This window comes from Lithobates pipiens, unplaced genomic scaffold (genome assembly GCF_037356315.1).
Source record: "Lithobates pipiens isolate NorthernLeopardFrog02 unplaced genomic scaffold, aLitPip1_a1.2 Scaffold_30, whole genome shotgun sequence".
NCBI classification, from domain to species: Eukaryota; Metazoa; Chordata; class Amphibia; order Anura; family Ranidae; genus Lithobates; species Lithobates pipiens.
The window spans coordinates 37,640,608-37,663,938 of NW_027507791.1; the positions used below are offsets into that span (position 1 = coordinate 37,640,608).

At 46.0% G+C, this 23,331-nt stretch overlaps 1 protein-coding gene across 1 annotated transcript; it reads right to left on the bottom strand.

The window, feature by feature from the left end:
- Positions 1–1,259: 1,259 nt before the first annotated feature.
- Positions 1,260–22,009, bottom strand: LOC143942647 (uncharacterized). Its single transcript, XM_077464022.1, has 3 exons — positions 21,719–22,009; positions 6,153–6,554; positions 1,260–2,696 (listed from the first exon to the last, which is right to left on the bottom strand). The coding sequence occupies exons 1-3, from the start codon at positions 21,834–21,836 to the stop codon at positions 2,647–2,649; spliced, it is 570 nt and encodes a 189-aa protein (XP_077320148.1). The 5' UTR covers positions 21,837–22,009; the 3' UTR covers positions 1,260–2,646.
- Positions 22,010–23,331: the final 1,322 nt, after the last annotated feature.

Genomic DNA, 23,331 nt, shown 5'->3' on the forward strand with positions numbered 1-23,331 from the left:
ACTTCAAGTAAGCCCATCAGGGTTTACTTCCTCTTTAAAAAGGTTGAGAAAGGCTGATAGACCTACCTTAAGGACCCATTTGCACTTGCTTCAAAATGTAACATTGGATCCCCATTTTTGTAAAGCACTCGGAATGCTAATCAAAGCCCCTCTCGCTAAATGAAATTGTCACCTTACATTTCTGTTCACACGGTTGTGTTTGCTTTGCTTCATTTAAAAAAATAATAATACCCCCCCCCATGACACATTTTTGGTGCTTCAAAGCCTCCATAGAAGTCTATGACAATACTCGCTAACAGCACCTGCAGCTTTTGAGGAGCTTTTATTCAGTTGGCTTTGCTTTTATTTTGGAGGTATGGCAGGTATGAGATCTCCCAGGATGCACTGGGAAACCAACAAGCGAACTGGAAAGCCATCAGCAGTCACTTCCGGGTTCATGTTTATATATTATGGAATTGTCTGGAGCAGCAGGAAAGTGAGCGGGCTCCAGACTGGAGTGGATCAACTAGTAGACGTACACATGATGTGCAACATGGGAACACTATAGTGGGAGGTGAACAGGGACCTTGGAGAGAAGACTGAGCGACAGAAGATCAGTGGAGCTGGGGGACCAGAAAAGGAAAAACTATCAACGTCACACATGGTGCACAGGGTGGGAGCAATAAAGCGGGAGGTGAGTGGGAACTGGAGAGAGAAGAGGATCAGCAAACCAGGGAATCAGAACAGCTGGGGGTTACTACTGAGCGGGGGGGGGGATCAGCGGAGCTGGGGGTACTACTAAGTAGGGGATCTGCTAATTAAGGGTATGAATAAGCTACGGATCTTCTGAGTGGGGGTACGATTGAGCTGGGGATCTTCTGAGTGGGGGTACTATTGAGTTGGGGACCTGCTGAGTGGGGGTACTACTATTGAGCTTGGGATCTGCTGAGTGGGGGTACTATTGAGTTGGGGACCTGCTGAGTGGGGGTACTACTATTGAGCTTGGGATCTGCTGAGTGGGGGTACTATTGAGTTGGGGATCTGCTGAGTGGGGGTACTATTGAGTTGGGGATCTGCTGAGTGGGGGTACTATTGAGTTGGGGATCTTCTGAGTGGGGGTACTATTGAGTTGGGGATCTTCTGAGTGGGGGTACTATTGAGTTGGGGACCTGCTGAGTGGGGGTACTATTGAGTTGGGGACCTGCTGAGTGGGGGTACTATTGAGTTGGGGACCTGCTGAATCCCATTAAAACAAATAGAAAATCAACATACACAAGGCATTTGCTCAAGCTTCATTGAAGCAGTAGGCACTTTAATGTGTGTAAAAAAGATTTGAAGCAAGTATAAATGAGCCTACATAGCGATACATGCCCTAAGTACATATGTCCGCCTGAGTGAAGGTTCTCCTCCGCTTCCCTGAACCCCAGTTTATTTTCCTCTACCTTGGAGATAGAGATAATCTTGAAATATCAGGGATTGGGATGACCAAGTCAGTTGAGTACTCTTCTCAGTCCAAGCAGTACTGGTACACAAAGGTTTAGCCAAATTTTCACCACCTCTACCAATAACCTCCCCAAGTATAAGCTTCTGTTGACTTTGAAGGACAAGATTGGTATGTTCATGTTGATTGGCCAGGATTGAAAATGTGTTTTTTTTTTTATTTACGTGGCCTTCTTATGTGTAAATTCTACTGTCCGGTGTGGGATCTGGGTGTCTGAAACCCATAGGCTCGTAATCTGTTAGATTCGGCAATTGTTCTGGGAATCCCAATCTCCTGAAGCCAAGAAGTCATCTCATCCAGTGGAAAGAGCACCCAGAGCTGATATTACAGCCCTTGGTAGATACAGGGGTGCGAAACCACCAGTTTCTTCTTGGAAACCGTATTTCACGTTAATATTACAGAAAATGCAACAGGACTTGAACCACCCCAAGGTAGAACAAAGAGATGAACCATGACGGAGAGATCTCTCTACATTAGTCTACGAGAGGTGTAATAAGCAAATGGGCCCACAAAACCCTAAACCTTCCCGTATCCCGCATCAAAATGGATGCCATCCCTTTTTTTTTTTTTTTTAATCCCTGTTACCGCTACCATTTCCCATACATGGCCACAGTACGTTTGCTCACATGTCATATTTCCTGATAAATTAGGAAGAAGAGACCTTACACTCAAAACAAATTGGCTTATTTTTGTCCAAAAACAGTAACCAAAGTTGAATGCTGGTTTCGAAATATCTAACGGCCTACTTGTGGTCCAAAGGAGCAATCCATTACATTTTTCCCGTCAAGATCAAAATGTTTTGGGTTGGTGCCAACCTCTAGGATGGTTCTATTGTGCTCCTCACACAGAAACATGTCTGTGGTTAGGATGTCATTTCTACCATTTATGACCACATAATGTCCAAACAGGTCCATTCTTCCAGAGGACGAGCCGTGATTGCTTCCTGAACAGAAAGGTCCAAACGTTGGGGTATTGTATGAACTCTTGTTCCCTTAGTGTGAAGATGTCTTCTAATGGTCTACTGGCCAGTGCTGTCCACAATTAGTCCATTTTCAAGAACCTAAAAATAATATATACATGGGTCCAATCCATCAGAAAGAACGAAAGTCTTCTATTTCTGCTACATGTACAAAAGTTTTCCCCTCTATGAAGCCTTCTTATTGCTCCTACTCCATGGCACGTTCACCTGTCTCGGGGTCCACGCCAACGTCGGTTTCTAAGAAAATAATATGGTTGTTAATTATTTATAATAACATTTGACCATTCATTTCACTCTCCTCCAGTGGGGAAGCCTATACCCTAAGGCAGTGATGGCGAACCTTGGCACCCCAGATGTTTTGGAACTACATTTCCCATGATGCTCATGCACTCTGCAGTGTAGCTGAGCATCATGGGAAATGTAGTTCCAAAACATCTGGGGTGCCAAGGTTCACCATCACTGCCCTAAGGTCTCCACCACTATCTCACACACCTATACACCAGGAGCAATTTTGGAATGGGCCATTACCTACTTGCCATCTCAATACATATTTATGGTGGCACATTGGAGTGTTATACCGGGATGTCTGCAGCTACAGGCATCATCCTGCTTTTTTTCGGCCAGTGATTTTCTATTATGTAAAAGCCATCCTAGCGGTTAATTAGCTGCTGGATTGCTTTACACCAACCTCCAACGCCTCTCCAAGCTTTCCTGTCCCTCCAGGGTTTTGCCAGCTTACCATAGAGCTGATGGGGCACTGGAACAACCCCCTTATCATCACGTGCATAAACGAACGCATACGTGAGTAGCGGCCACATATGAAAGCGGCGTTCAAACCACACATGTGAGGTATCGCCGTGATCGGTAGAGCAAGAGCAATAATTCTAGCCCTCGAACTCCTCTGTAACTCAAAACATGCAACCTGTAGAATTTTTTTAAACATCGCCCATGGAGATTTTTTAAGGGTAAAAGTTTGTCGCCATTCCACGAGCGGGCGCAATTTTGAAGCATGACATGTTGCGTATCAATTTACTCGGCGTAACATTATCTTTCACAATATAAAACAATTGGGCTAACTTTACTGCTGTCTTATTTTTTAATTTAAAAAAGTGTATTTTTTCCAAAAAATAGTGTAAGACCGATGCACAAAGACGGTGTGACAGAAAGTATTGCAACGACCACTAATTTTATTCTCTAGGGTGTTAGAAAAAAAAAATGTATAATCTTTGGGGGTTCTTAGTAAATTTCTAGCAAAAAAAAAAAGCTGTTTTTAACTTGTAAACAACAAATCTCAAAAAGACGCTCGGTCCTTAAAGGGGTTGTAAAGCTTTGTTTTTTTATTTTCTAAATAGGTTCCTTTAAGCTAGTGCATTGTTGGTTCACGTACCCTTTCCTTCGATTTCCCTTCTAAATGTTTTTTTTTCTTTGTCTGAATTTCTCACTTCCTGTTTCTCCTCAGTAAATTTCACACCATCACCCGAGCGGTGTTTAGTCAGCCAGAACAGCTTACTGAGGAGGAACAGGAAGTGAGAAATTCAGACAAAGAAAACAAAGAAAAAAAAACATTTAGAAGGGAAATCGAAGGAAAAGGTAAGTGAACCAACAATGCACTAGCTTAAAGGAACCTATTTAGAAAATAAAAAATGAACCTTTACAACCCCTTTAAGTGGTTAAACCGTCGCCTATGGAGATTCGTAAGTACCGTAGTTTGACGCTAGTACCGTGAGCACGCGCATTAGTAAAGCATAACACGTTAGGTATATTTTTACTCAGTGTAGCATCATCTTTTAATTTTTACCAATCAGTTGCGCGTTATATTGCGTTTTTGTGCATTAAATTTCATTCAAAAAAATTGTGTTTGAAAAAACGCTGCGCAAATATTGTGTGACGTAAAAAAAATTGCAACACACACACTTTTATTCTCTAGGGCCTCTGCTTAAAAAAAAATCAATAAATATATATATATATATATATATATATATATATATATATAAAATATTAAGGGGTTCTAAGTAATTTACTGGCAAAAGATACTGAATTTACAATGTAAACAAAAAGTGTCGGAATTACCTGGTCCTAATCAATAACTTTTCGAATTGTTGGCGGAACCAAGGTCCTCAAAGGAAAATTATCCAAACAGGAGGAGAATTGAACCCTGGGCTTTACAAATAAATTTAGGAATATTCCTCGCTCTGATTGTTAGTGTTCTAGTAGAGTTGCCATCTCATCCTTTTAAACCCGAAAACCTTTGAATTACACGGGTTCCCGAGGCTAATTAAATGCAGATAAGGGCACCAAGTGAGTTTAATTACCACCTTAATCAGCCACATAACCCATGTGATTACTATGTGTTTGGGTTTAAAGGGTTGAGGTGGCAACCATATGTTATGGGTTGGGGTCTAAGTCTAAAAACAGAAGGAAAACGAGGCACTAGGCCAGTGATGGCGAACCTTGGCACCCCAGATGTTTTGGAACTACATTTCCCATAATGCTCTGGCACTCTGCAGTGTACTGGAGCATCATGGGAAATGTAGTTCCAAAACATCTGGGGTGCCAAGGTTCGCCATCACTGCACTAGGCCAATAAAATCATGGCTGGTCACACTAGCTCAGAGGGAATGGCTCCCGGCTTGGAATGAAGGGCGGTCATGATGGGGGCCCTTCATGGTTTCTTGCACTGGGGCCCTGAAGGTTCTAGTTACACCTCTGGCGGAGTGTATACCCGCAGCGGGAGGAGGCTTCTGAGCTTTGCACCAGACTAGCCAAAGAGTCATGGAATTGGGTTTTTTTTTGCGCGCACACATAAAGAGTGACACAAAAAAGTGCAGACGGGTACACAAGCCCTCTGAAATCAGAGGGCCTTGTCCTGAATCCCCCGGGGCAATTCTTCTGGATGAAACCAGGCGGACCCCGTTCTTTGGAAGGTCTGCCGAAAAAAACAGACCCACCCAAATACTAGGTGAGGCTCCCCCGAAGGGAGACCCCAACCAAATACTAGGTGAGGCTCCCCCAAAGGGAGACCCCAACCAAATACTAGGTGAGGCTCCCCCAAAGGGAGACCCCAACCAAATACTAGGTGAGGTTCCCCCGAAGGGAGACCCCAACCAAATATAGGTGAGGCTCCCCCAAAGGGAGACCCCAACCAAATACAAGGTGAGGCTCCCCCAAAGGGAGACCCCAACCAAATACTAGGTGAGGCTCCCCTGAAGGGAGACCCCAACCAAATACTAGGTGAGGCTCCCCCGAAGGGAGACCCCAACCAAATAATAGGTGAGGCTCCCCCGAAAGGGTGACCCCCATCCCTAAGAGAGAGGGCGAACTAAGCCAGAAGGCCATGTCCACCCCCCTCCCCAGACTTTCAGGACAGGCCCTGGGACCTGCGACCCTACTCACATCAAACAGTGAAAGTGACAAACAAAAAAACGTGACAAAAACACAAGAAATAAATAAATAAAGTGGGGAAGGGATAGTGGAGAGGAGAGTGAAAGAGTGGCCTTTGTGTGAAACAATGACCATTCCCCTCCGGCCAGGAACGAATTGGGTGTTCAGTTATGGCGAGATTCTGGGATATCTTCTCCTTGGACTCTTGGATGTTTGTTTGGCTCTATTATTTGACTGCATATCAATGTTAGTGTGAGGCCGATTTGCTTTCTACTACTACCGTACTTCTACCACTATTAAAACAAGGTCTTACCCATGCTGGAGGTACTGGGAGATGGAGGGGACACCATAAGGTGTGGCGATTCTTCCTCTATATGAGACACCGAAGAGTAAGCAGAGTCAACTTCCTGCCGCCCTAGGTCATCTATCGAAACCTCCAAAGAGTCCATATTTTGATAGCCAATGGAATTATGTGGCGCAAAACCCAGGTTTGACTGATGACCCATCACCAACGCTGGGTCCAAAACCACGTTCTCTCCTTCAGGACCATTCAAACCGTTGACTGACTGAGTAAATGATGGATGAATCCTGGTGGTTCCATCTGAGTCCATATTTTCTACAGAATGGGGCTGGTACATGTTGAGGGCTGCGATGGATGAATGCCTGGGCGACCATTTTTCTTCTGTGGGTTGGGTGGTCTCTACGTGGTGGACATCTGGAACAAAGCGGAATGTGTTTTATTATTAGTTCTGCACATTGTTATCTACAGCCCATCTTCAGGGAAATCATGCCCGGGGAGGAGTTGCCGAGAGAGGAAAGGGCGAATAGGGGAAGCCCAAAGATGGGCTTTGAAAACCAGCAGCTCTGTTCAGTCCTTAATTTAGAAGGACTTTTAAACCAAAAATTCAACCCAACTTTAGTCAAGTTAGAACTTCTGTCAACATTTTTTGTGTCACAATTTTGGAGATTTCCATAGGTAGGTCTGGTCCTCCTGTATGGGGCCCATGCTCTATCAGTTCAAGCATACAGCTTTACGGCAGCTCACCAGACTGGCCGGGTCTGGCGAACTGCCGTAAAGCTGTATGCTGAACTGATAGAGCATGGGCTCCATACAGGAGTTACCGGTGCAGTTACTGGAACCGGCTCCCCTGTGACTCCTCTCTTCAGCCTCAGGTGTACTGTAGAATGAATGAACAGGGTGGGAAGCTCCTTGTTCATTCACAAACTGAAGCATAGTAAACATAGCTTACTATGCTTCAGTTATGAATGAACACAGGGGCAATTGGTACTGGTTGCTTACTGTGTACATTCAGCAAATGGCAGAAAATATGACACGTTTATTGGCCTTCCCCCTCTCCTTCCTGACACCTGGGAGCACTGCAGGCACATAGGGACATAGTGCCACCTTCTACCACCTGCTTGGTTCCAGTAATTGTCCCCCCCCCCCCCATATTGGTGAATGCAGATAAATAAAAAAAAAATGCATGACCCTTTTTTAACAATGAAGCACTCCATAACGCATGGTGTACGTGTTGTGGTTGGGGTGGCATTCATACTGAATGGCACCACAGCATGCCATATTGTGCTTTTTAGTGCATGTTGGCACAGCCTACATGTGTGAATGGGCCCCCGAGAGCGCCCTATAGACCACATGTGTGAATGGGCCCCAAGAGCGTCCCCCGGGGGGGTTTATACAGACCACATGTGTGAATGGGCCCCAAGAGCGCCCCCCCGGGGGGTGTATACAGAACACACGTTTGAAAGGGCCCAGAGAGCGCCCCGGGGGTTGTATACCGACCACATGTGTGACTGGGCCCTGAGAGCGCCCTCGGGGGGTGTATACAGACCGCATGTGTTAATGGGCCCCAGGAGTGCCCCCCCGGGGGGTGTATACAGACCACATGTGTGAATGGGCCCCAAGAGTGCCCCCCGGGGGATGTATACAGACCATGTGTGTGAATGGGTCCCAAGAACTCCCCCCGGGGGGTGTATACAGACCACATGTGTGAATGGGCCCCAAGAGCGCCCCCCCGGGGGATGTATACAGACCATGTGTGTGAATGGGTCCCAAGAACTCCCCCCGGGGGGTGTATACAGACCACATGTGTGAATGGGCCCCAAGAGCGCCCCCCCGGGGGTGTATATAGACCACATGTGTGACTGGGCCCCGAGAGCGCCCTCGGGGGGTGTATACAGACCGCATGTGTGAATGGGCCCCAAGACCGCCCCCCGGGGGTGTATATAGACCACATGTGTGAACGGGCCCCAAGAGCGCCCCCCGGGGGGCTCTATACAGACCACATGAGTTTTTGCAATACATTTTTTGATTGTTTGGGCTCTGCAGGCATTCCTTCATCCCTGAAGTCTTAGGATGTGGGAACCTTTGTGTATATGTGTCTCTCTCTTTGCTCTGGACAAACCAGTCCAACCGCTTCTATCTCTCGCAAGATATCAGCTTATAGAGAAAAACGAACATTAACGCTTACCGCGCCAAACTCCGCTTAGATTGACTGAAATGTGCAACGTTTTGCAATTTTAACTTAAAATTATTTTCTTAGCATTCGGTATAAAGAAATGCGGTCTTCCCGTCTTTATATTCCCGAAAATGGTACAATAAAATATTATTTCTATAACTTCTTATATTTCACAATGCAGTAGGAGTTATGCTGAAGCCATCCACTTATTATTTAGATCCAGGCTTGCCGGGCGGCCACAATAGAACATATCTGGGTGTGGTCCGGGAGGCTCCGGAGTTGGCACAGCCCGGGTTTGTCCTCGGGGACAGAGATTTTGTAGAGGTGCAATGTGTCTTAGCTTGTCTGACATTTGTGCCGCATTCAAGCCGATGTCAAGTCGTGTATTTCACGTATGAGGATCAAACATGGCACAGCAACCAGCAGCTGTCAGAGCGCCCAGCCTGCCAGTATCCACGGGCAAAGAACACCCGGCTCACCAAATGTCACTATACTGAGAGAGATAGAGGGGGAGAGAGAGAGAATAAAAGAATGAGAGAGGGAGAGAATAAAAGAATGAGAGAGAGAGAGAGAATGAGTGAGAGAGCGAATGAGAGAGAGAGTGAAAGAGAGAATGAGAATGAGAGAACGAGAGAGAGAGTAAAAGAGAGAGAGAGTGTGAATGAGAGAGAGAACGAGAGAACAAGAGACAGTGAATGAGAGAGAGAGAAAGAGAGAGAACAAGAGAGAGAGAGAGAACGAGAGAACAAGAGACAGTGAATGAGAGAGAGAGAAAGAGAGAGAACAAGAGAGAGAGAGAACGAGAGAGAGAGAGAGAGAAAATGAAAGAACAAGAGAGAGAGAAAGAGACAGAGAGCGAATGAGAGAAAGAGAGAGCAAATGAGAGAGAACGAGAGGAAGCGAGAGAGAGGAAGCGAGAGAGAGAGAGCGAGAGAGAGAACAAGAGAGAGAGAACAAGAGAGAGAGAGAGACATAATGAGAGAACGAGAGAGAGAGCGAATGAGAGAGAAATACCAAGAGAGAGAGAAAGAGAGAGGGGGAGAGAGAATGAGGGAGAGAGAAAGAAAGAGAGAACGAGAGAGAGAAAACGAGAGAGAGAGAGAGAGAGAGCGAATGAGAGAGAGAATGAGAGAGAGAGAGAGCGAATGAGAGAGAACGAGAGAGAGAATGAGAGAGAACGAGAGAGAGAACGAGAGAGAGAAAGAGAATGAGAGAGAACGAGAGAGAGAGAGAGAACGAGAGAGAGAGAGAACGAGAGAGAGAACGAGAGAGAGAGAGAGAGAACGAGAGAGAGAGAACGAGAGAGAGAGAGAACGAGAGAGAGAGAGAACGAGAGAGAGAGAGAGAGAGAACGAGAGAGAACGAGAGAGAGAGAGAATGAGAGAGAGAGAGAACGAGAGAGAGAGAGAGAACGAGAGAGAGAGAGAGAGAACGAGAGAGAGAGAGAGAACGAGAGAGAGAGAGAGAATGAGAGAGAGAGAGAGAACGAGAGAGAGAGAGAGAACGAGAGAGAGAGAGAATGAGAGAGAGAGAGAATGAGAAAGAGAGAGAGAGAGAGAATGAGAGAGAACGAGAGAGAGAGAGAATGAGAGAGAGAGAATGAGAGAGAACGAGAGAGAGAGAGAACGAGAGAGAGAGAGAGAACGAGAGAGAGAATGAGAGAGAGAGAACGAGAGAGAGAGAGAATGAGAGAGAGAGAATGAGAGAGAACGAGAGAGAGAGAGAACGAGAGAGAGAGAGAGAACGAGAGAGAGAATGAGAGAGAACGAGAGAGAGAGAGAATGAAAGAGAGAGAGGAGAGAATGAGAAGGAAAGAAAGAAAAAGAGAGAGAGAGCGCGGGGGGGGGGGGGATGAGAATAAAAAAATAAGAGAGAAAGAAAGAGAATAAAATAATGACAGGAAGAGAGAGAGGGAGAATAAAAAATTAGAGGTGAAGAAAGAAAAAGAGAGAGAGAGAATGAGAATTAAAAAAATAAAGTGTGACAAAACGTCCCACACTCCGCTTGAGTGTTTTCTTCATATACCGATTCCTTGCAGTCTGAATATAGATATCAGATATTCCAACCGCTCCCAACAACAAACAAGGCAATACTCGTTTGGTTGCTGAACATGAACTGTTTATTGAAAACACAGGTACACAGGTAATACTCTGGAAAATCCCCTCCCCTCTTTGAATTCCGGGACAGGTGGACTGTCCAATCAGCAGTGAGAGTTATGCTGCGTACACACGACCGGACTTTCCGGCAGACTAGGTCCGACAGAATCAGTCCGTCGGACAATCTGATTGTGCGTGGGTTAATCCGATCGTTTAAAAAATCAGACGGACCTAGAAATAGAACATGTTTCAAATCTGTCCGAAGGACTCAATTCCTATCGGGAAAACCGCTCCTCTGTATGCTGGTTCCAACGGACCAAATATGACGCAAGGGCAGCTATTGGCTACTGGCTATTGAACTTCCTTTTTTAGTCCCGTCTTACGTCATCACGTTCAAAACGAATAGACTTTCTAATGGACTTATTCGTTTTGGAAGGTTCGTCGGAACTCCGCCGAAAGTCCATCGGACCTAGTCTGCTGGAAAGTCAGGTCATATCTACGCGGCATTGGAGGAATTCGCCCCCACCAATCTCACAGCTAATCTACATACACATCCCATAATATCCAAGGCAGACAGACACAATAGAACATTGGAATCCAGCCACACCCCAAACAACCCAGAAAAGAGTACACAACAAAATGAGACAAATAAACTATTGGGTGAAAGACCCGGGATTTCCAGATCTCATTAATCAGCCTTCCTTTCACATACATACATATGTCCACTGAGTCCCAAGCTGGCAGAGACCATCATGGCCTCCTTAATAATGTCCTTTTGCATTACATAACAGAATATCTTCCTAAATGCTTGGAGCTCCCTCAAATGCCAGGGCCCATAGTCGGTGGGCAAGAGGCTAGCATTCAGTCCCCTCCAAAAGCCCCTGTCCCAGGTGAGTCTGTCACAGAAAGAAAGAGAGGAAGAGAGAGAGAGAGAGAAAGAAAGAGAGAGAGAGAGAGAGAAAAATGAGAGGGGGGAAGAGAGAGAGAGAGTAAAAGAATGAGAGAAAAAGAGAGAGAAGAGAAAGAGAGAGAGAGAGAAAAGAATGAGAGAGAGAGAGAGAAGGGGGAGGAAAAGAGAGAGAAAGAGAGAGAGAGAGAGTAAAAGAATGAGAGAAAAAGAGGGAGAGAGAAAGAAAGAGAGAGAAAAGAATGAGAGAGAGAGGGGGGGGAGAGAGAGTAAAAGAATGAGAGAAGAGAGAGGGGGAAAGAGAGAGAGTAAAAGAATGAGAGAAGAGAGAGGGGGAAAGAGAGAGAGTAAAAGAATGAGAGAAGAGAGAGAGAGAAAGAGAGAGAAAGAAAAAAAGAATGAGAGAGAGAGAGGAGGGGGAGGAAAAGACAGATAGAGTAAAAGAATGAGAGAAGAGAGAGAGAGAAAGAAAGAAAGAAAGAGAGAGAGAGAAACAGAGAGAGAAAGAGAAAAAAGAATGAGATAGAGAGGAGGGGGCGGAAAAGAGAGAGAGAGAGTAAAAGAATGAGAGAAAAAGAGAGAGGGAGAGAATAAAAGAATGAGAGAGAGGAGGGGGGAGAGAGAGGGGGGTAAAAGAATGAAAGAGAGAGAGTAAAAAATGAGAAGGAGAGAAAGAATGAAAGAGAGAAAAGGAGACAGAGAAAAAAGAGAGAGAGAGAGAGAATAAAAGAAAGAGAGAGAGAGGAGGGGGGAGAGGATAAAGGTATGGAAGAGAGAGAGAGTAAAAAAAGCGAGGGAGAGAAAGAATGAAAGAAAAATAGAGAGAAAATGAGACAGAGAAAAAAGAGAGAGAGAGAGAGACAATAAAAGAAAGAGAGAGGAGGGAGAGAGAGAGAGTAAAAAAAGAGAGGGAGAGTTAGAATGAAACAAAGAAAAATAGAGAGAAATTAAACAGAGAAAAAAGAGAGGGACATTAAAAGAAAGCGAGAGAGAGAGAGAATAAAATAATGAGAGATAGAGAGAGTAAAAAAAAAAAAGAGAGGAAAAGAAAGAAAGAGAGCGAGAGAGAATAAAAGAATGAGAGAGAAGGGGGAGGGGGAGAGAGAGGCGGAGGGAGTAAAAAAGAGAGAAAGAGAGAGAGAATATATGAATGAGGGAAAGAAAGAAAAAAAATAAAAGAATGAGAGGAAGAGAGAGAGAGAAAATAAAAAAGTGAGGGAGAGAACAAAATAAAGAAAAAGAGAGAGAAAAAAAGAAATAAAAGAATGAGAGAGAAAGAAAAAGTGTGATAGAGAGAAAGAAAGAACTAATGAGAGAAAGAAAAAGAGAGTGCATGATAGAAAAAGAGAATAAAAGAAAGAAAGAGAATAAAAGAAAGAAAGAATGAGAGAAAGAAAGAGTATGAGAGTAAGCGTTAGAAAAAGAGAAAGAAATAAAACATAAAAGAATGAGAGTGAAAGAGAGAATAAAAGAATGATAGAGAGAAAGAAAGAGAGAACGAGAGAAAGAAAGAACGGTTTGTTTAAATGTGAACATAAACTGTGCACCCCACTGAAATAGTTTGACTGTGTTTCCCGGGTCTCTGACATCTGGTCTGGGCCTTGTCCAATGCAAATGCCCTAAATGGACCCAGAGAGACGCATACTGGAGAGTTGGTGAGGCCTAGTCACAAAGTTAGGCCCCTAGAAACATACATTTCAGAGGGGCACAGGGGGAAGCTTTCTGTCAGGCCCCTTAGAGACATAAATTTCAGAGGGGCACAGGGGGCAGCTTTCTGTCAGGCCCCTAGAGACATACATTTCAGGGGGGCGCAGGGTGGCAGCTTTCTGTCAGGCCCCTAGAGACATACATTTCAGAGGGGCGCAGGGTGGCAGCTTTCTGTCAGGCCCCTAGAGACATACATTTCAGAGGGGCACAGGGGGCAGCTTTCTGTCAGGGCCCTAGAGACATACATTTCAGAGGGGCACGGGGGGCAGCTTTCTGTCAGGCCCCTAGAGACATAAATTTCAGAGGGGCAGGGGGGGCAGCTTTCTGTCAGGGCCCTAGAGACATACATTTCAGAGGGGCACGGGGGGCAGCTTTCTGTCAGGCCCCTAGAGACATAAATTTCAGAGGGGCAGGGGGGGCAGCTTTCTGTCAGGCCCCTAGAGACATACATTTCAGAGGTGCACAGGGGGGCAGCTTTCTGTCAGGCCCCTAGAGACATACATTTCAGAGGGGCACGGGGGGAAGCTTTCTGTCAGGCCCCTAGAGACATACATTTCAGAGGTGCACAGGGTGACAGCTTTCTGTCAGGCCCCTAGAGACATACATTTCAGAGGGGCAGGGGGGGAAGCTTTCTGTCAGGCCCCTAGAGACATACATTTCAGAGGGGCACAGGGGGCAGCTTTCTGTCAGGCCCCTAGAGACATACATTTCAGAGGTGCACAGGGGGCAGCTTTCTGTCAGGCCCCTAGAGACATACATTTCAGAGGGGCAGGGTGGCAGCTTTCTGTCAGGCCCCTAGAGACATACATTTCAGATGGGCACAGGGTGGCAGCTTTCTGTCAGGCCCCTAGAGACATACATTTCAGAGGTGCACAGGGGGGCAGCTTTCTGTCAGGCCCCTAGAGACATACATTTCAGAGGTGCACAGGGGGGAAGTTTTCTGTCAGGCCCCTAGAGACATACATTTCAGAGGGGCACAGGGGGGCAGCTTTCTGTCAGATAAGATGACAGCAGGCTCTTTTTTTCTGTATTATTTTCCCTGGACTTTCTTTATTGGCCCGGGCTGGCATAGGCCACAGCTGGAACAGACGCCTGCCATGGGCAATGATGTGTCGCCAACACTGGAGAAAGTGCACGTGGACAGGAAGTGGCTGAATGAGTCTGCAGGAGATCAGCAGTGCTGAGCTTGAGAAAGAGGATAAAAAAAAAGGTGAAAGGAGGTTTTGTGAAATGACACACAATGCACGGAGCAAAATAAACGTCATCCAGCTCGGGTTTACATCTGTGATCACCTTTATCACTTTTCATCAGTCTGCCCGGTTTTCAGCAGGTCGCTCCTCTGACATCATACTGCAGACATTTACGGCCGATGGAAAATGGAGGAAGATTCAGCAGTAATTTGAGCAGCTGCTGTGATGTGACCTCTCTGTATGAATAGTCCCCGGGGGGGGGTAAAATGTCTGTATGCTCCATAGAAAAGAATGTATTTTCTCTCTGTGCCATGTGACAATTATTGGCATAAAAAAAAAAAAAAAATGAATTCCTTCTGGCGTAGATATTTTTGTTCTGCCGTTTCTTTTCCCCCCTCACCCAGCTGCAGAACCTGAATTCCGGTGTTGGCCAATCAGTCACAGGCAGTGGGCAGCCAATATAAACACAAGGCCGTCTATTATGTAATGGGCACTGTGCACTATTTTTTTTTTTTTAGGAACAAGATCACGTGTGCGCCTCCATGTGGTGCAAAGACCGGCCTGATTGCACACAGATTCAAAGTGTTCGCCCCGTTCTGGCGAAACAACCGAATTTTCAGCGTTTGGCGGGTTGTTCCAAGCGCCCCACAATGCACATATTGTTACTTTAATATACAATGTTTAGTAATGCAGATATCCTTTACAGAAGGAAAAGATTTCCTTTTGCTGCGGATGTCTAATTGTCCCCAGTTTTCTCAGCATGCTCAGCTGTGCGGTTCCCTATGCATTTTATCAATATAAACATGAGGCGTGCTGGTGAAGCCAACTCAACATTATGTCGTAGCAATCTCACCTAGCTGCAAGTGTGTGATTCATTCCCCCTGAAATCTCAGGTCCTAAGTCCACTGCTGATGCCAAAATTGACTTAAGATAAATGTACATATCACTGATCATAAACTATACTAAGAGCCCTAAATACCCAGAGGTGAAAAAAAAAAGAATTAACAAAAAACAGCCATATTGGTAAACCCTGGCTAATAATCCTCTAACACATGTTAAACTATAGAATTTTACAAAAGTCCCAAAGAAAAAGTGACTTAAGGTGAATGTATATGGCTCTGACCATAAACAATACTAAGATCCCTAAATACCCAGAGGTGAAAAAAATGAATTAAACAGAAAACAGCCATACTGGTAAACCTCTGGCTAATAATCTTCTAAAATATGTTAAACTATAGAATTTTACAAAAATCCAAAGAAAATTGACTTAACATAAATTCACTTAAAGCGGGATTCCACCCTAAAGTGGAACCTCCGCTGATCGGATCCCTCCCCCCCTCCGGTGTCACAATTGACACCTTTCAGGGGGGAGGGGGGTGGAGATACCTGTCAAAGACTGGTATTTTCACCCACTTCCGGGCATAGACTCCCGTGGGAGTCTACGCCATTTCCTGCCCTGCCGCGCTGTCTGCTGGGACACACACGGGTCCCAGTGACAGCGCGGAGATTTCCTATTGCGCGGCGCGGCTCGCGCATGCGCAGTAGGGAACCGGGAAGTGAAACCGATTCGCTTCACTTCCTGATTCCCTCACCTAGAATGGTGACTGCAGCAGCCGAGAGCCGAGCGATCGATCGGCCTCGGCATCGCTGGAACCCGGGACAGGTGAGTGTCCATTTATTAAAAGTCAGCAGCTGTAGTATTTATAGCTGCTGGCTTTTAATATTTTTTTTTTTGGTGGAATCCCTCTTTAAGATACATATACATGGCGCTGATCATAAACAATACTAAGAGCCCTAAATACCCTGAGGTGAAAAAAAATTAAACAGAAAACAGCCATATTGGTCAATGTCTGGCTAATAATATTCTACAATATGTTAAACTATAGAATTTTACAAAAATCCAAAGAAAAAGTGCATCACTGTGTGTCTTAAAAAAGAAAAGAAGATTGCAAACTAAACTAAGTATCCTTAGTACCATGTGGTGAAAATATGCAACAAACTCCAGCTTTGGGTCATAAGTCCACTGCTGATGCCTAAATTGACTTGAGATAAATGTACATATCGCTGATCATAAACAATACTAAGAGCCCTAAATACCCAGAGGTAAAAAAAAATATGAATTAAACAGAAAACAGCCATATTGGAAAACCCCTGGCTAATAATCCTCTAACATATGTTAAACTATAGAATTTTACAAAAATCCAAAGAAAAAGTGACTTAAGATAAATGTATATGGCTCTGATCATAAACAATACTAAGAGCCCTAAATACCCAAAGGTGAAAAAAAATGAATTAAGAGAAAATAGGCATATTGGTAAACACCTGGCTAATAATCCTCTAACGTGTTTAACTATAGAATTTTACAAAAGTCCCAAAGAAAAAGTGACTAAGGGCCGGTTCACACAGCGAGGCGATGCGAGGCGACACGACTCGCCTCGCCTCGCTCCCGCAAGTCGCCCCCGTTCTGTACAATGGAACCGTTCTGAGAGGAGCGACTCGAGTCGCTCCGACTCAGAAAAAAGGTTCCTGTACTACTTCTGGGCGACTTCGGGGGCGACTTGCATTGACTTCTATACAGAAGTCCTCTGCAAGTCGCCGCTGAGGTCCCCGCAGGTCGCGGCGAGGCAAGTCGGAGACGCCTCGCCGCGCCTCGCTGTGTGAACCGGCCCTTAAGAAATGTATATGGCTCTGACCATAAACAATACTAAGAGCCCTAAATACCCAAAGGTGAAAAAAAATGAATTTACAGAAAATAGCCATATTGATAAAACCCTGACATATGTTAAACTATAGAATTTTACAAATATCCAAAAAAATAGTGACTTAAGATACATGTGGCTCTGATCGTAAACAATACTAAGAGCCCTAAATACCCAGAGGTGAAAAAAAAAATAGTTAAACAGAAAACGGTCATATTGGTCAACCTCTGGCTAATAATCTTCTACAAAATGTTAAACTATAGAATTTTACAAAAATCCAAAGAAAAAGTGCATCACTGTGTGTCTTAAAAAAGAAAAGAAGATTGCAAACTAAACTAAGTATCCTTAGTACCCTGTGATGAAAGTATGCAACAAACTCCAGCTTTGGGTCCTAAGTCCACTACTGATGCCTAAATTGACATGAGATAAATGTACATATCGCGGATCATAAACAAAACTAAGAGCCCTAAATACCCAGAGGTGAAAAAAAATGAATTAACAGAAAATAGCCATATTGGTAATCCCCTGGCTAATAATCCTCTAACACATGTTAAACTATAGAATTTTACAAAAATCCAAAGAACCCATCACTGTGTGGCTTAAAGTGGAGTTCCACCCATTTAAAAGTCAGCAGCTACAAAAACTGTAGCTGCTGACTTTTAACCACTTCAGCCCCGGACCATTTGGCTGGCAAAAGACCAGAGCACTTTTTGCGATTCGGCACTGCGTCGCTTTAACTGACAATTGCGCGGTCGTGCGACGTGGCTCCCAAACAAAATTGATGTCCTTTTTTTTCCCCCACAAATAGAGCTTTCTTTTGGTGGTATTTGATCACCTCTGCGGTTTTTATTTTTTGCACTATAAACAAAAAAATTGCGTAAATTTTGAAAAAAAAAAACACATTCTTTTTTACTTTTTGCTATAATAAATATCCCCCAAAAATATGTAAAAAAACATTTTTTTTCCCCACAGTTTAGGCCGATACGTATTCTTCTACATTTTTTTGGTAAACAAAATCGCAATAAGCGTTTATTGATTGGTTTGCGCAAAAGTTATAGCGGGATAGTTTTATGGCATTTTTATTAATATTTTTTTTCTTAATCGCTGGCGGCGATCAGCGATTTTTATCATGACTGTGACATTATGGTGGACACATCGGACACTTTTATGGCGCTATTTTGGGACCATTCACATACAGCGATCAGTGCGATTAAAAATGCATTGATTACTGTGTAAATGTGACAGGTGGCGCTGTAGCGGGTTACGTGTGTCCTATGCCGCGTACACGCGACCAAACTTTTCGATGGACTAGGTGCGGCAGAATGAATCCGATGGACCTAGAAATAAAACATGTTTCCCGAAGGACTCGAGTCCGGTCAAAAAATGTGCTCGTCTGTGTGCTAGTCCGACATACGAAAACCGATGCTAGGGCAGCTATTGGCTACTGGCTATGAACTTCCTTATTCTAGTCCGGTTGTACGTCATCAGGTTCCAATCCATCGGACTTTGGTTTGCTTGTGTGTGGCCAAGTCCGTTCGTTCGGAAAGTCTGTCGGAACTCCACCGAAAGTCCACCAGAACCTAGTCCATCGAAAAGTCCGGTCGTGTGTACACGGCACTAGACCTCCTAGTGTGACTGGTGGGTCTCCATTACACTGGTGCCTCCATTGAGGCTCAGGCGTGCCCCTCAAAAGCCTGGCCTGCTACACTCCACCATCCTCCTCCACCAACCCTCTGCTGCCTCTCTACCCCCGGGAACGCTCCTGAAATCACCGGGACTGTCCTCCTTACAATAAATACGTATTGTTTAGTGAACATTGAGGGAACACCCAGAGATGGGCAGGAACACCCAAAACACCGGAACACCCAAAACCACACAGTGATCCGGCTATAGGACAGGGAACCTCACTAATGGAGTCCAAGAAAGAGGTCAACTCGTACTCCGTGAGACTCCCAGAGCCGAAGTATCATCATAAGGTAGAATGGTTATAAAATATTCATAAAAAGCCTAAAGAGATCAGGGAGAGCAATACTATAACACAAAGACAACAAAGATAGACTAACATAAAGCTTGGCTCCCCTATTAGATAAATAAACAGCTAGGACTGGCACGGGCTCTGTATGAGTATTTGCCAATATCAATAATGGCAAATGTTGGAAGTAACAAATAAGCCACGCCTCTACCTTTTCAAACCACACCCCTTTGAAAAGGGTTGATAACATTGAGAATATTGTTAAGTAAATATTTTCCTTTTACCAGTCAACCCGCTCAAAGCCAATTGTCGACTGCAGGTCGTTGTTGGCATATTAATCATTGTGGTCACCTCCTGTGCTCCCAGTACACTCAGTTTCTCCAGTATGCCCAGTGTACCCTGTGACTCCTGTGCTCCCAGTACACTCAGTTTCTCCAGTATGCCCAGTGTACCCTGTGACTCCTGTGCTCCCAGTACAACCAGTGTCTCCAGTATGCCCAGTGTACCTTGTGACACCAGTGCTCTCAGTACACTCAGTGTATCTAGTGTGCCCAGTGTACCCTGTGACTCCTGTGCTCCCAGTACACCCAGTGTCTCTGGTGTGCCCAGTGTACCCTGTGCACCCAGTACACCCAGTGTCTCCAGTGTGCCAAGTGTACCTTGTGACACCAGTGCTCTCAGTAAACTCAGTGTATCTAGTGTGCCCAGTGTACCCTGTGACTCCTGTGATCCCAGTACACCCAGTGTGTCCAGTGTACCCTGTGACTCCTGTGCTCCCAGTACACCCAGTGTCTCCAGTGTGCCCAGAGTACCCTGTGACTCCTGTGCTCCCAGTACACCCAGTGTCTCCAGTGTGCCCAGTGTACCCTGTGACTCCTGTGCTCCCAGTACACCCAGTGTCTCCGGTGTGCCCAGTGTACCCTGTGATTCCTGTGCTCTCAGTACACCCAGTGTATCTAGTGTGCCCAGTGTACCCTGTGACTTCAGTGCTCCCAGTACACCCAGTGTCTCCAGTGTGCCCAGTGTACCCTGTGACACCAGTGCTCCCAGTGTCTCCAGTGTGCCCAGTGACTCCTGTGCTCCCTGTACACCCAGTGTATCTAGTGTGCCCAGTGTACCCTGTGACTCCAGTGCTCCCAGTACACCCAGTGTCTCCGGTGTGCCCAGTGTACCCTGTGACTCCTGTGCTCTCAGTACACCCAGTGTATCTAGTGTGCCCAGTGTACCCTGTGACTTCAGTGCTCCCAGTACAACCAGTGTCTCCAGTGTGCCCAGTGTACCCTGTGACTCCAATGCTCCCAGTACACCCAGTGTCTCCAGTGTGCCCAGTGACTCCTGTGCTCCCTGTACACCCAGTGTATCTAGTGTGCCCAGTGTACCCTGTGACTCCAGTGCTCCCAGTACACCCAGTGTCTCCAGTGTGCCCTGTGACTGCTGTGCTCCCAGTACACCCAGTGTCTCCAGTGCACCCAGTGTACTCTGTGACTCCTGTGCTCCCAGTACACCCAGTGTCTCCAGTGCGCCCAGTGTGCCTTGTGACTCCTGTGCTCCCAATAAACCCAGTATCTCTAGTGTGCCCAGTGGACCCTATGATTCCTGTGCTCACAGTACAACCAGTGTGCCCAGTATACTCTGTGACTCCTTTGCTCCCAGTACACCCAGTGTCTCTAGTGTGCCCAATGTACACTGAGACTCATGTGCTCCCAGTACACCCAGTGTGCCCAGTGTACCGTGAATTTGTGCCCCATCATTGGTGTCATTGGGAGGAACTGTGTCCCATCATTGGTATTGTTGGAAAAAAAAATGTGCCCCATCATTGGGAGGAATTGTGCCCCTTCATTGATATCAGTTAATGAAAAAGTGCCCCAAGGGCGAGATAAAAGCAAAGGGTCGCAGTTTGGAGACCCCTGGTCCTGATGATGTCAGAGAACCTGCAACCGGCAAAGTTTAGGGGAGAAGAGGCCACGGGTCTCACATCCTGGGGCAGCCTACAGGAGGGTCCAGTAAGTAAAACTGCTTTTTGTGGCGCCCTCTAGAAATAAGCAAACATTTAACCCTTGCAGTGTGAGGAAAGGGGGCATTTTTAGTTCTCCCCCGAGATGGGCTTTAATGTTGACCGCACTCATTGGAACTACTGGCAGAGATCAGGAAAACAGCCATCATCATTATATAATTTTTATTGGCCCCGCACCAGCACTGCCTTAGGGCCCGTTGAGTTCTTTCTATTATGTCACGCTTTAACATGCGTTGTGTTACAGAAGCTCATCCAAAACGAATTAGCTGCCAAACCACCTTGATGTGCTTAAAAAAAAAAAAAATCACGACTCTTCTTTTGTCATGCGACGGACGGATGTTTCTGCGCGCTACGGCGTAGGTGTCACTCAAACTAAATGGCACTGCAATACAGCAACGCATGTTACATGCATTACCGCAACATAGCAGTGTACTTTGGCCCTTGGGGGGTCCACCTGTTCTGGTGATATGTGCAGAAACTTTCTTTACGGGAGAGGAGTAACATCATAAAATAACACTTTTCTGTACATGGCAATGCCAGGCACTCCCTTCCAATCGTATTCAGTAAACAATGCAGTTCTGCTTTAATCTGCTTTCTTTTTTTTCCAGCAGGCAGCACTGCAGCTTCTGGTTGCATGATTCTCAGTGTTATAGATATTATTCTCTGGTTTGTGATCTATCCATTTGAATGTTGTTTTCTGAGCTCCTACCCCCTCCATAGGGAGGAAGATGAGGAAGATGGAGGAACGCCTTTTTCTGATGTCCTCTCAGGTTGCAGACCCTGTACCCCCCCCACCACCACCATGTCCCCCATTACTTACCATAACTGCTACTACTGCTGCTCCTGCTTCTCCTCTCACATCTCCTAAAGGGGAGTCTGAGGAAAGTCCTATGGAAGATACATTGCTTCCTCCTACTGGGCGTCCTCTCTGCAGCCATGACTAGTCCTGAACATCCACCGTCCACCTCTCTTCCTGGGTGACTGCGAGGAGGCGGAGCCACCACATTCCTCTGCCACAGGTAAAGGAAACAAAAGTCCTGATTCGCTGCATTGTTACAGGTGACAGGTGTGAGACTGACAATGAGAGAGAAAGGGAAGAGAGAGAAGAGAGGGAGAGAGAGGAGAGAGGGAGAGCAAAGAGAGAGAAGAGAGGGAGAAAGAGAAGAGAGAGAAGAAAGAAGAGAGGGAGAGAGAAGAGAGGGAGAAAGAAGAGAGAGAAGAAAGAAGAGAGGGAGAGAGAAGAGAGGGAGAGAGAAGAGAGGGAGAGAGAAGAGAGGGAGAGAGAAGAGACAGAGAGAAGAGAGCGAGAAAGAAAGACAGAGAGAAATAAAGAGAGAGGGAGGAGAAAAGAGGTAGGAGAGAAGAGAGAAGAGAGGGAGAGAGATGGGAGAGAGGTGGGGTGAGAGAGAGAGGGGTGGGGGGAGAGAGAGATGGGGTGAGAGAAAGAGGTGGGGTGAGAGAGAGGTGGTGTGAGAGAGAGAGATGGGGTGAGAGAGAGAGGGGGGGTGTGAGAGAAAGAGATGGGGTGAGAGAGATGGGGTGAGAGAGAGGCAGAGAGAGAGATGGGGTGAGAGAGAGAGAGAGGGGGGGTGTGAGAGAAAGAGATGGGGTGAGAGAGAGGCAGAGAGAGAGATGGGGTGAGAGACAGATGGGGTGAGAGAGAGAGACAGGTAGGGTGAGAGAGATGGGGTGAGAGAGAGAGGGGGGTGAGAGAGAGGTGGGTGAGAGAGAGAGATGGGGTGAGAGAGAGAAATGGGGTGAGAGAGAGAAATGGGGTGAGAGAGAGATGGGGTGAGAGAGAGAAATGGGCTGAGAGAGAGAGAGATGGGGTGAGAGAGAGAGAGAGAGAGATGGGGTGGGAGAGAGAGATGGGGGTTAGAGAGACAGAGATATGGGGTGAAAGAGAGAGATGGGGCGAGAGAGAGAGAGAGAGAGATGGGGTGAGAGAGAGAGAGAGAGAGATGGGGTGAGAGAGAGAGAGAGAGAGAGAGATGGGGTGAGAGAGAGAGAGATGGGGTGGGAGAGAGAGATGGGGTTAGAGAGACAGAGATATGGGGTGAAAGAGAGAGATGGGGTGAGAGAGAGAGATGGGGTGAGAGAGAGAGAGATGGGGTGAGAGAGAGAGAGAGATGGGGTGAGAGAGAGAGATGGGGTGAGAGAGAGATGGGGTGAGAGAGAGAGATGGGGTGAGAGAGAGAGAGAGAGAGAGAGAGAGAGATGGGGTGAGAGAGATGGGGTGAGAGAGAGAGATGGGGTGAGAGAGAGAGAGATGGGGTGAGAGAGAGAGAGATGGGGTGAGAGAGAGATGGGGTGAGAGAGAGAGAGATGGGGTGAAGAGAGGAGATGGGGTGAGAGAGAGAGAGAGATGGGATGAGAGAGAGAGATGGGGTGAGAGAGAGAGATGGGGTGAGAGAGAGAGAGATGGGGTGAGAG

Bases quoted from the DNA above. Each gene is read 5' to 3' on its own strand.
- LOC143942647 (XM_077464022.1), bottom strand. From the start codon at position 21,836: ATGGCTGCAGAGAGGACGCCCAGTAGGAGGAAGCAATGTATCTTCCAT. The intron at 6,555-21,718 runs GTAAGTAATGGG...GCTTTGTTCCAG, and splicing joins CAGCAGTAGTAGCAGTTATG to ATGTCCACCACGTAGAGACC. The intron at 2,697-6,152 runs GTAAGACCTTGT...TTATTTTCTTAG, and splicing joins TCCCAGTACCTCCAGCATGG to AAACCGACGTTGGCGTGGAC.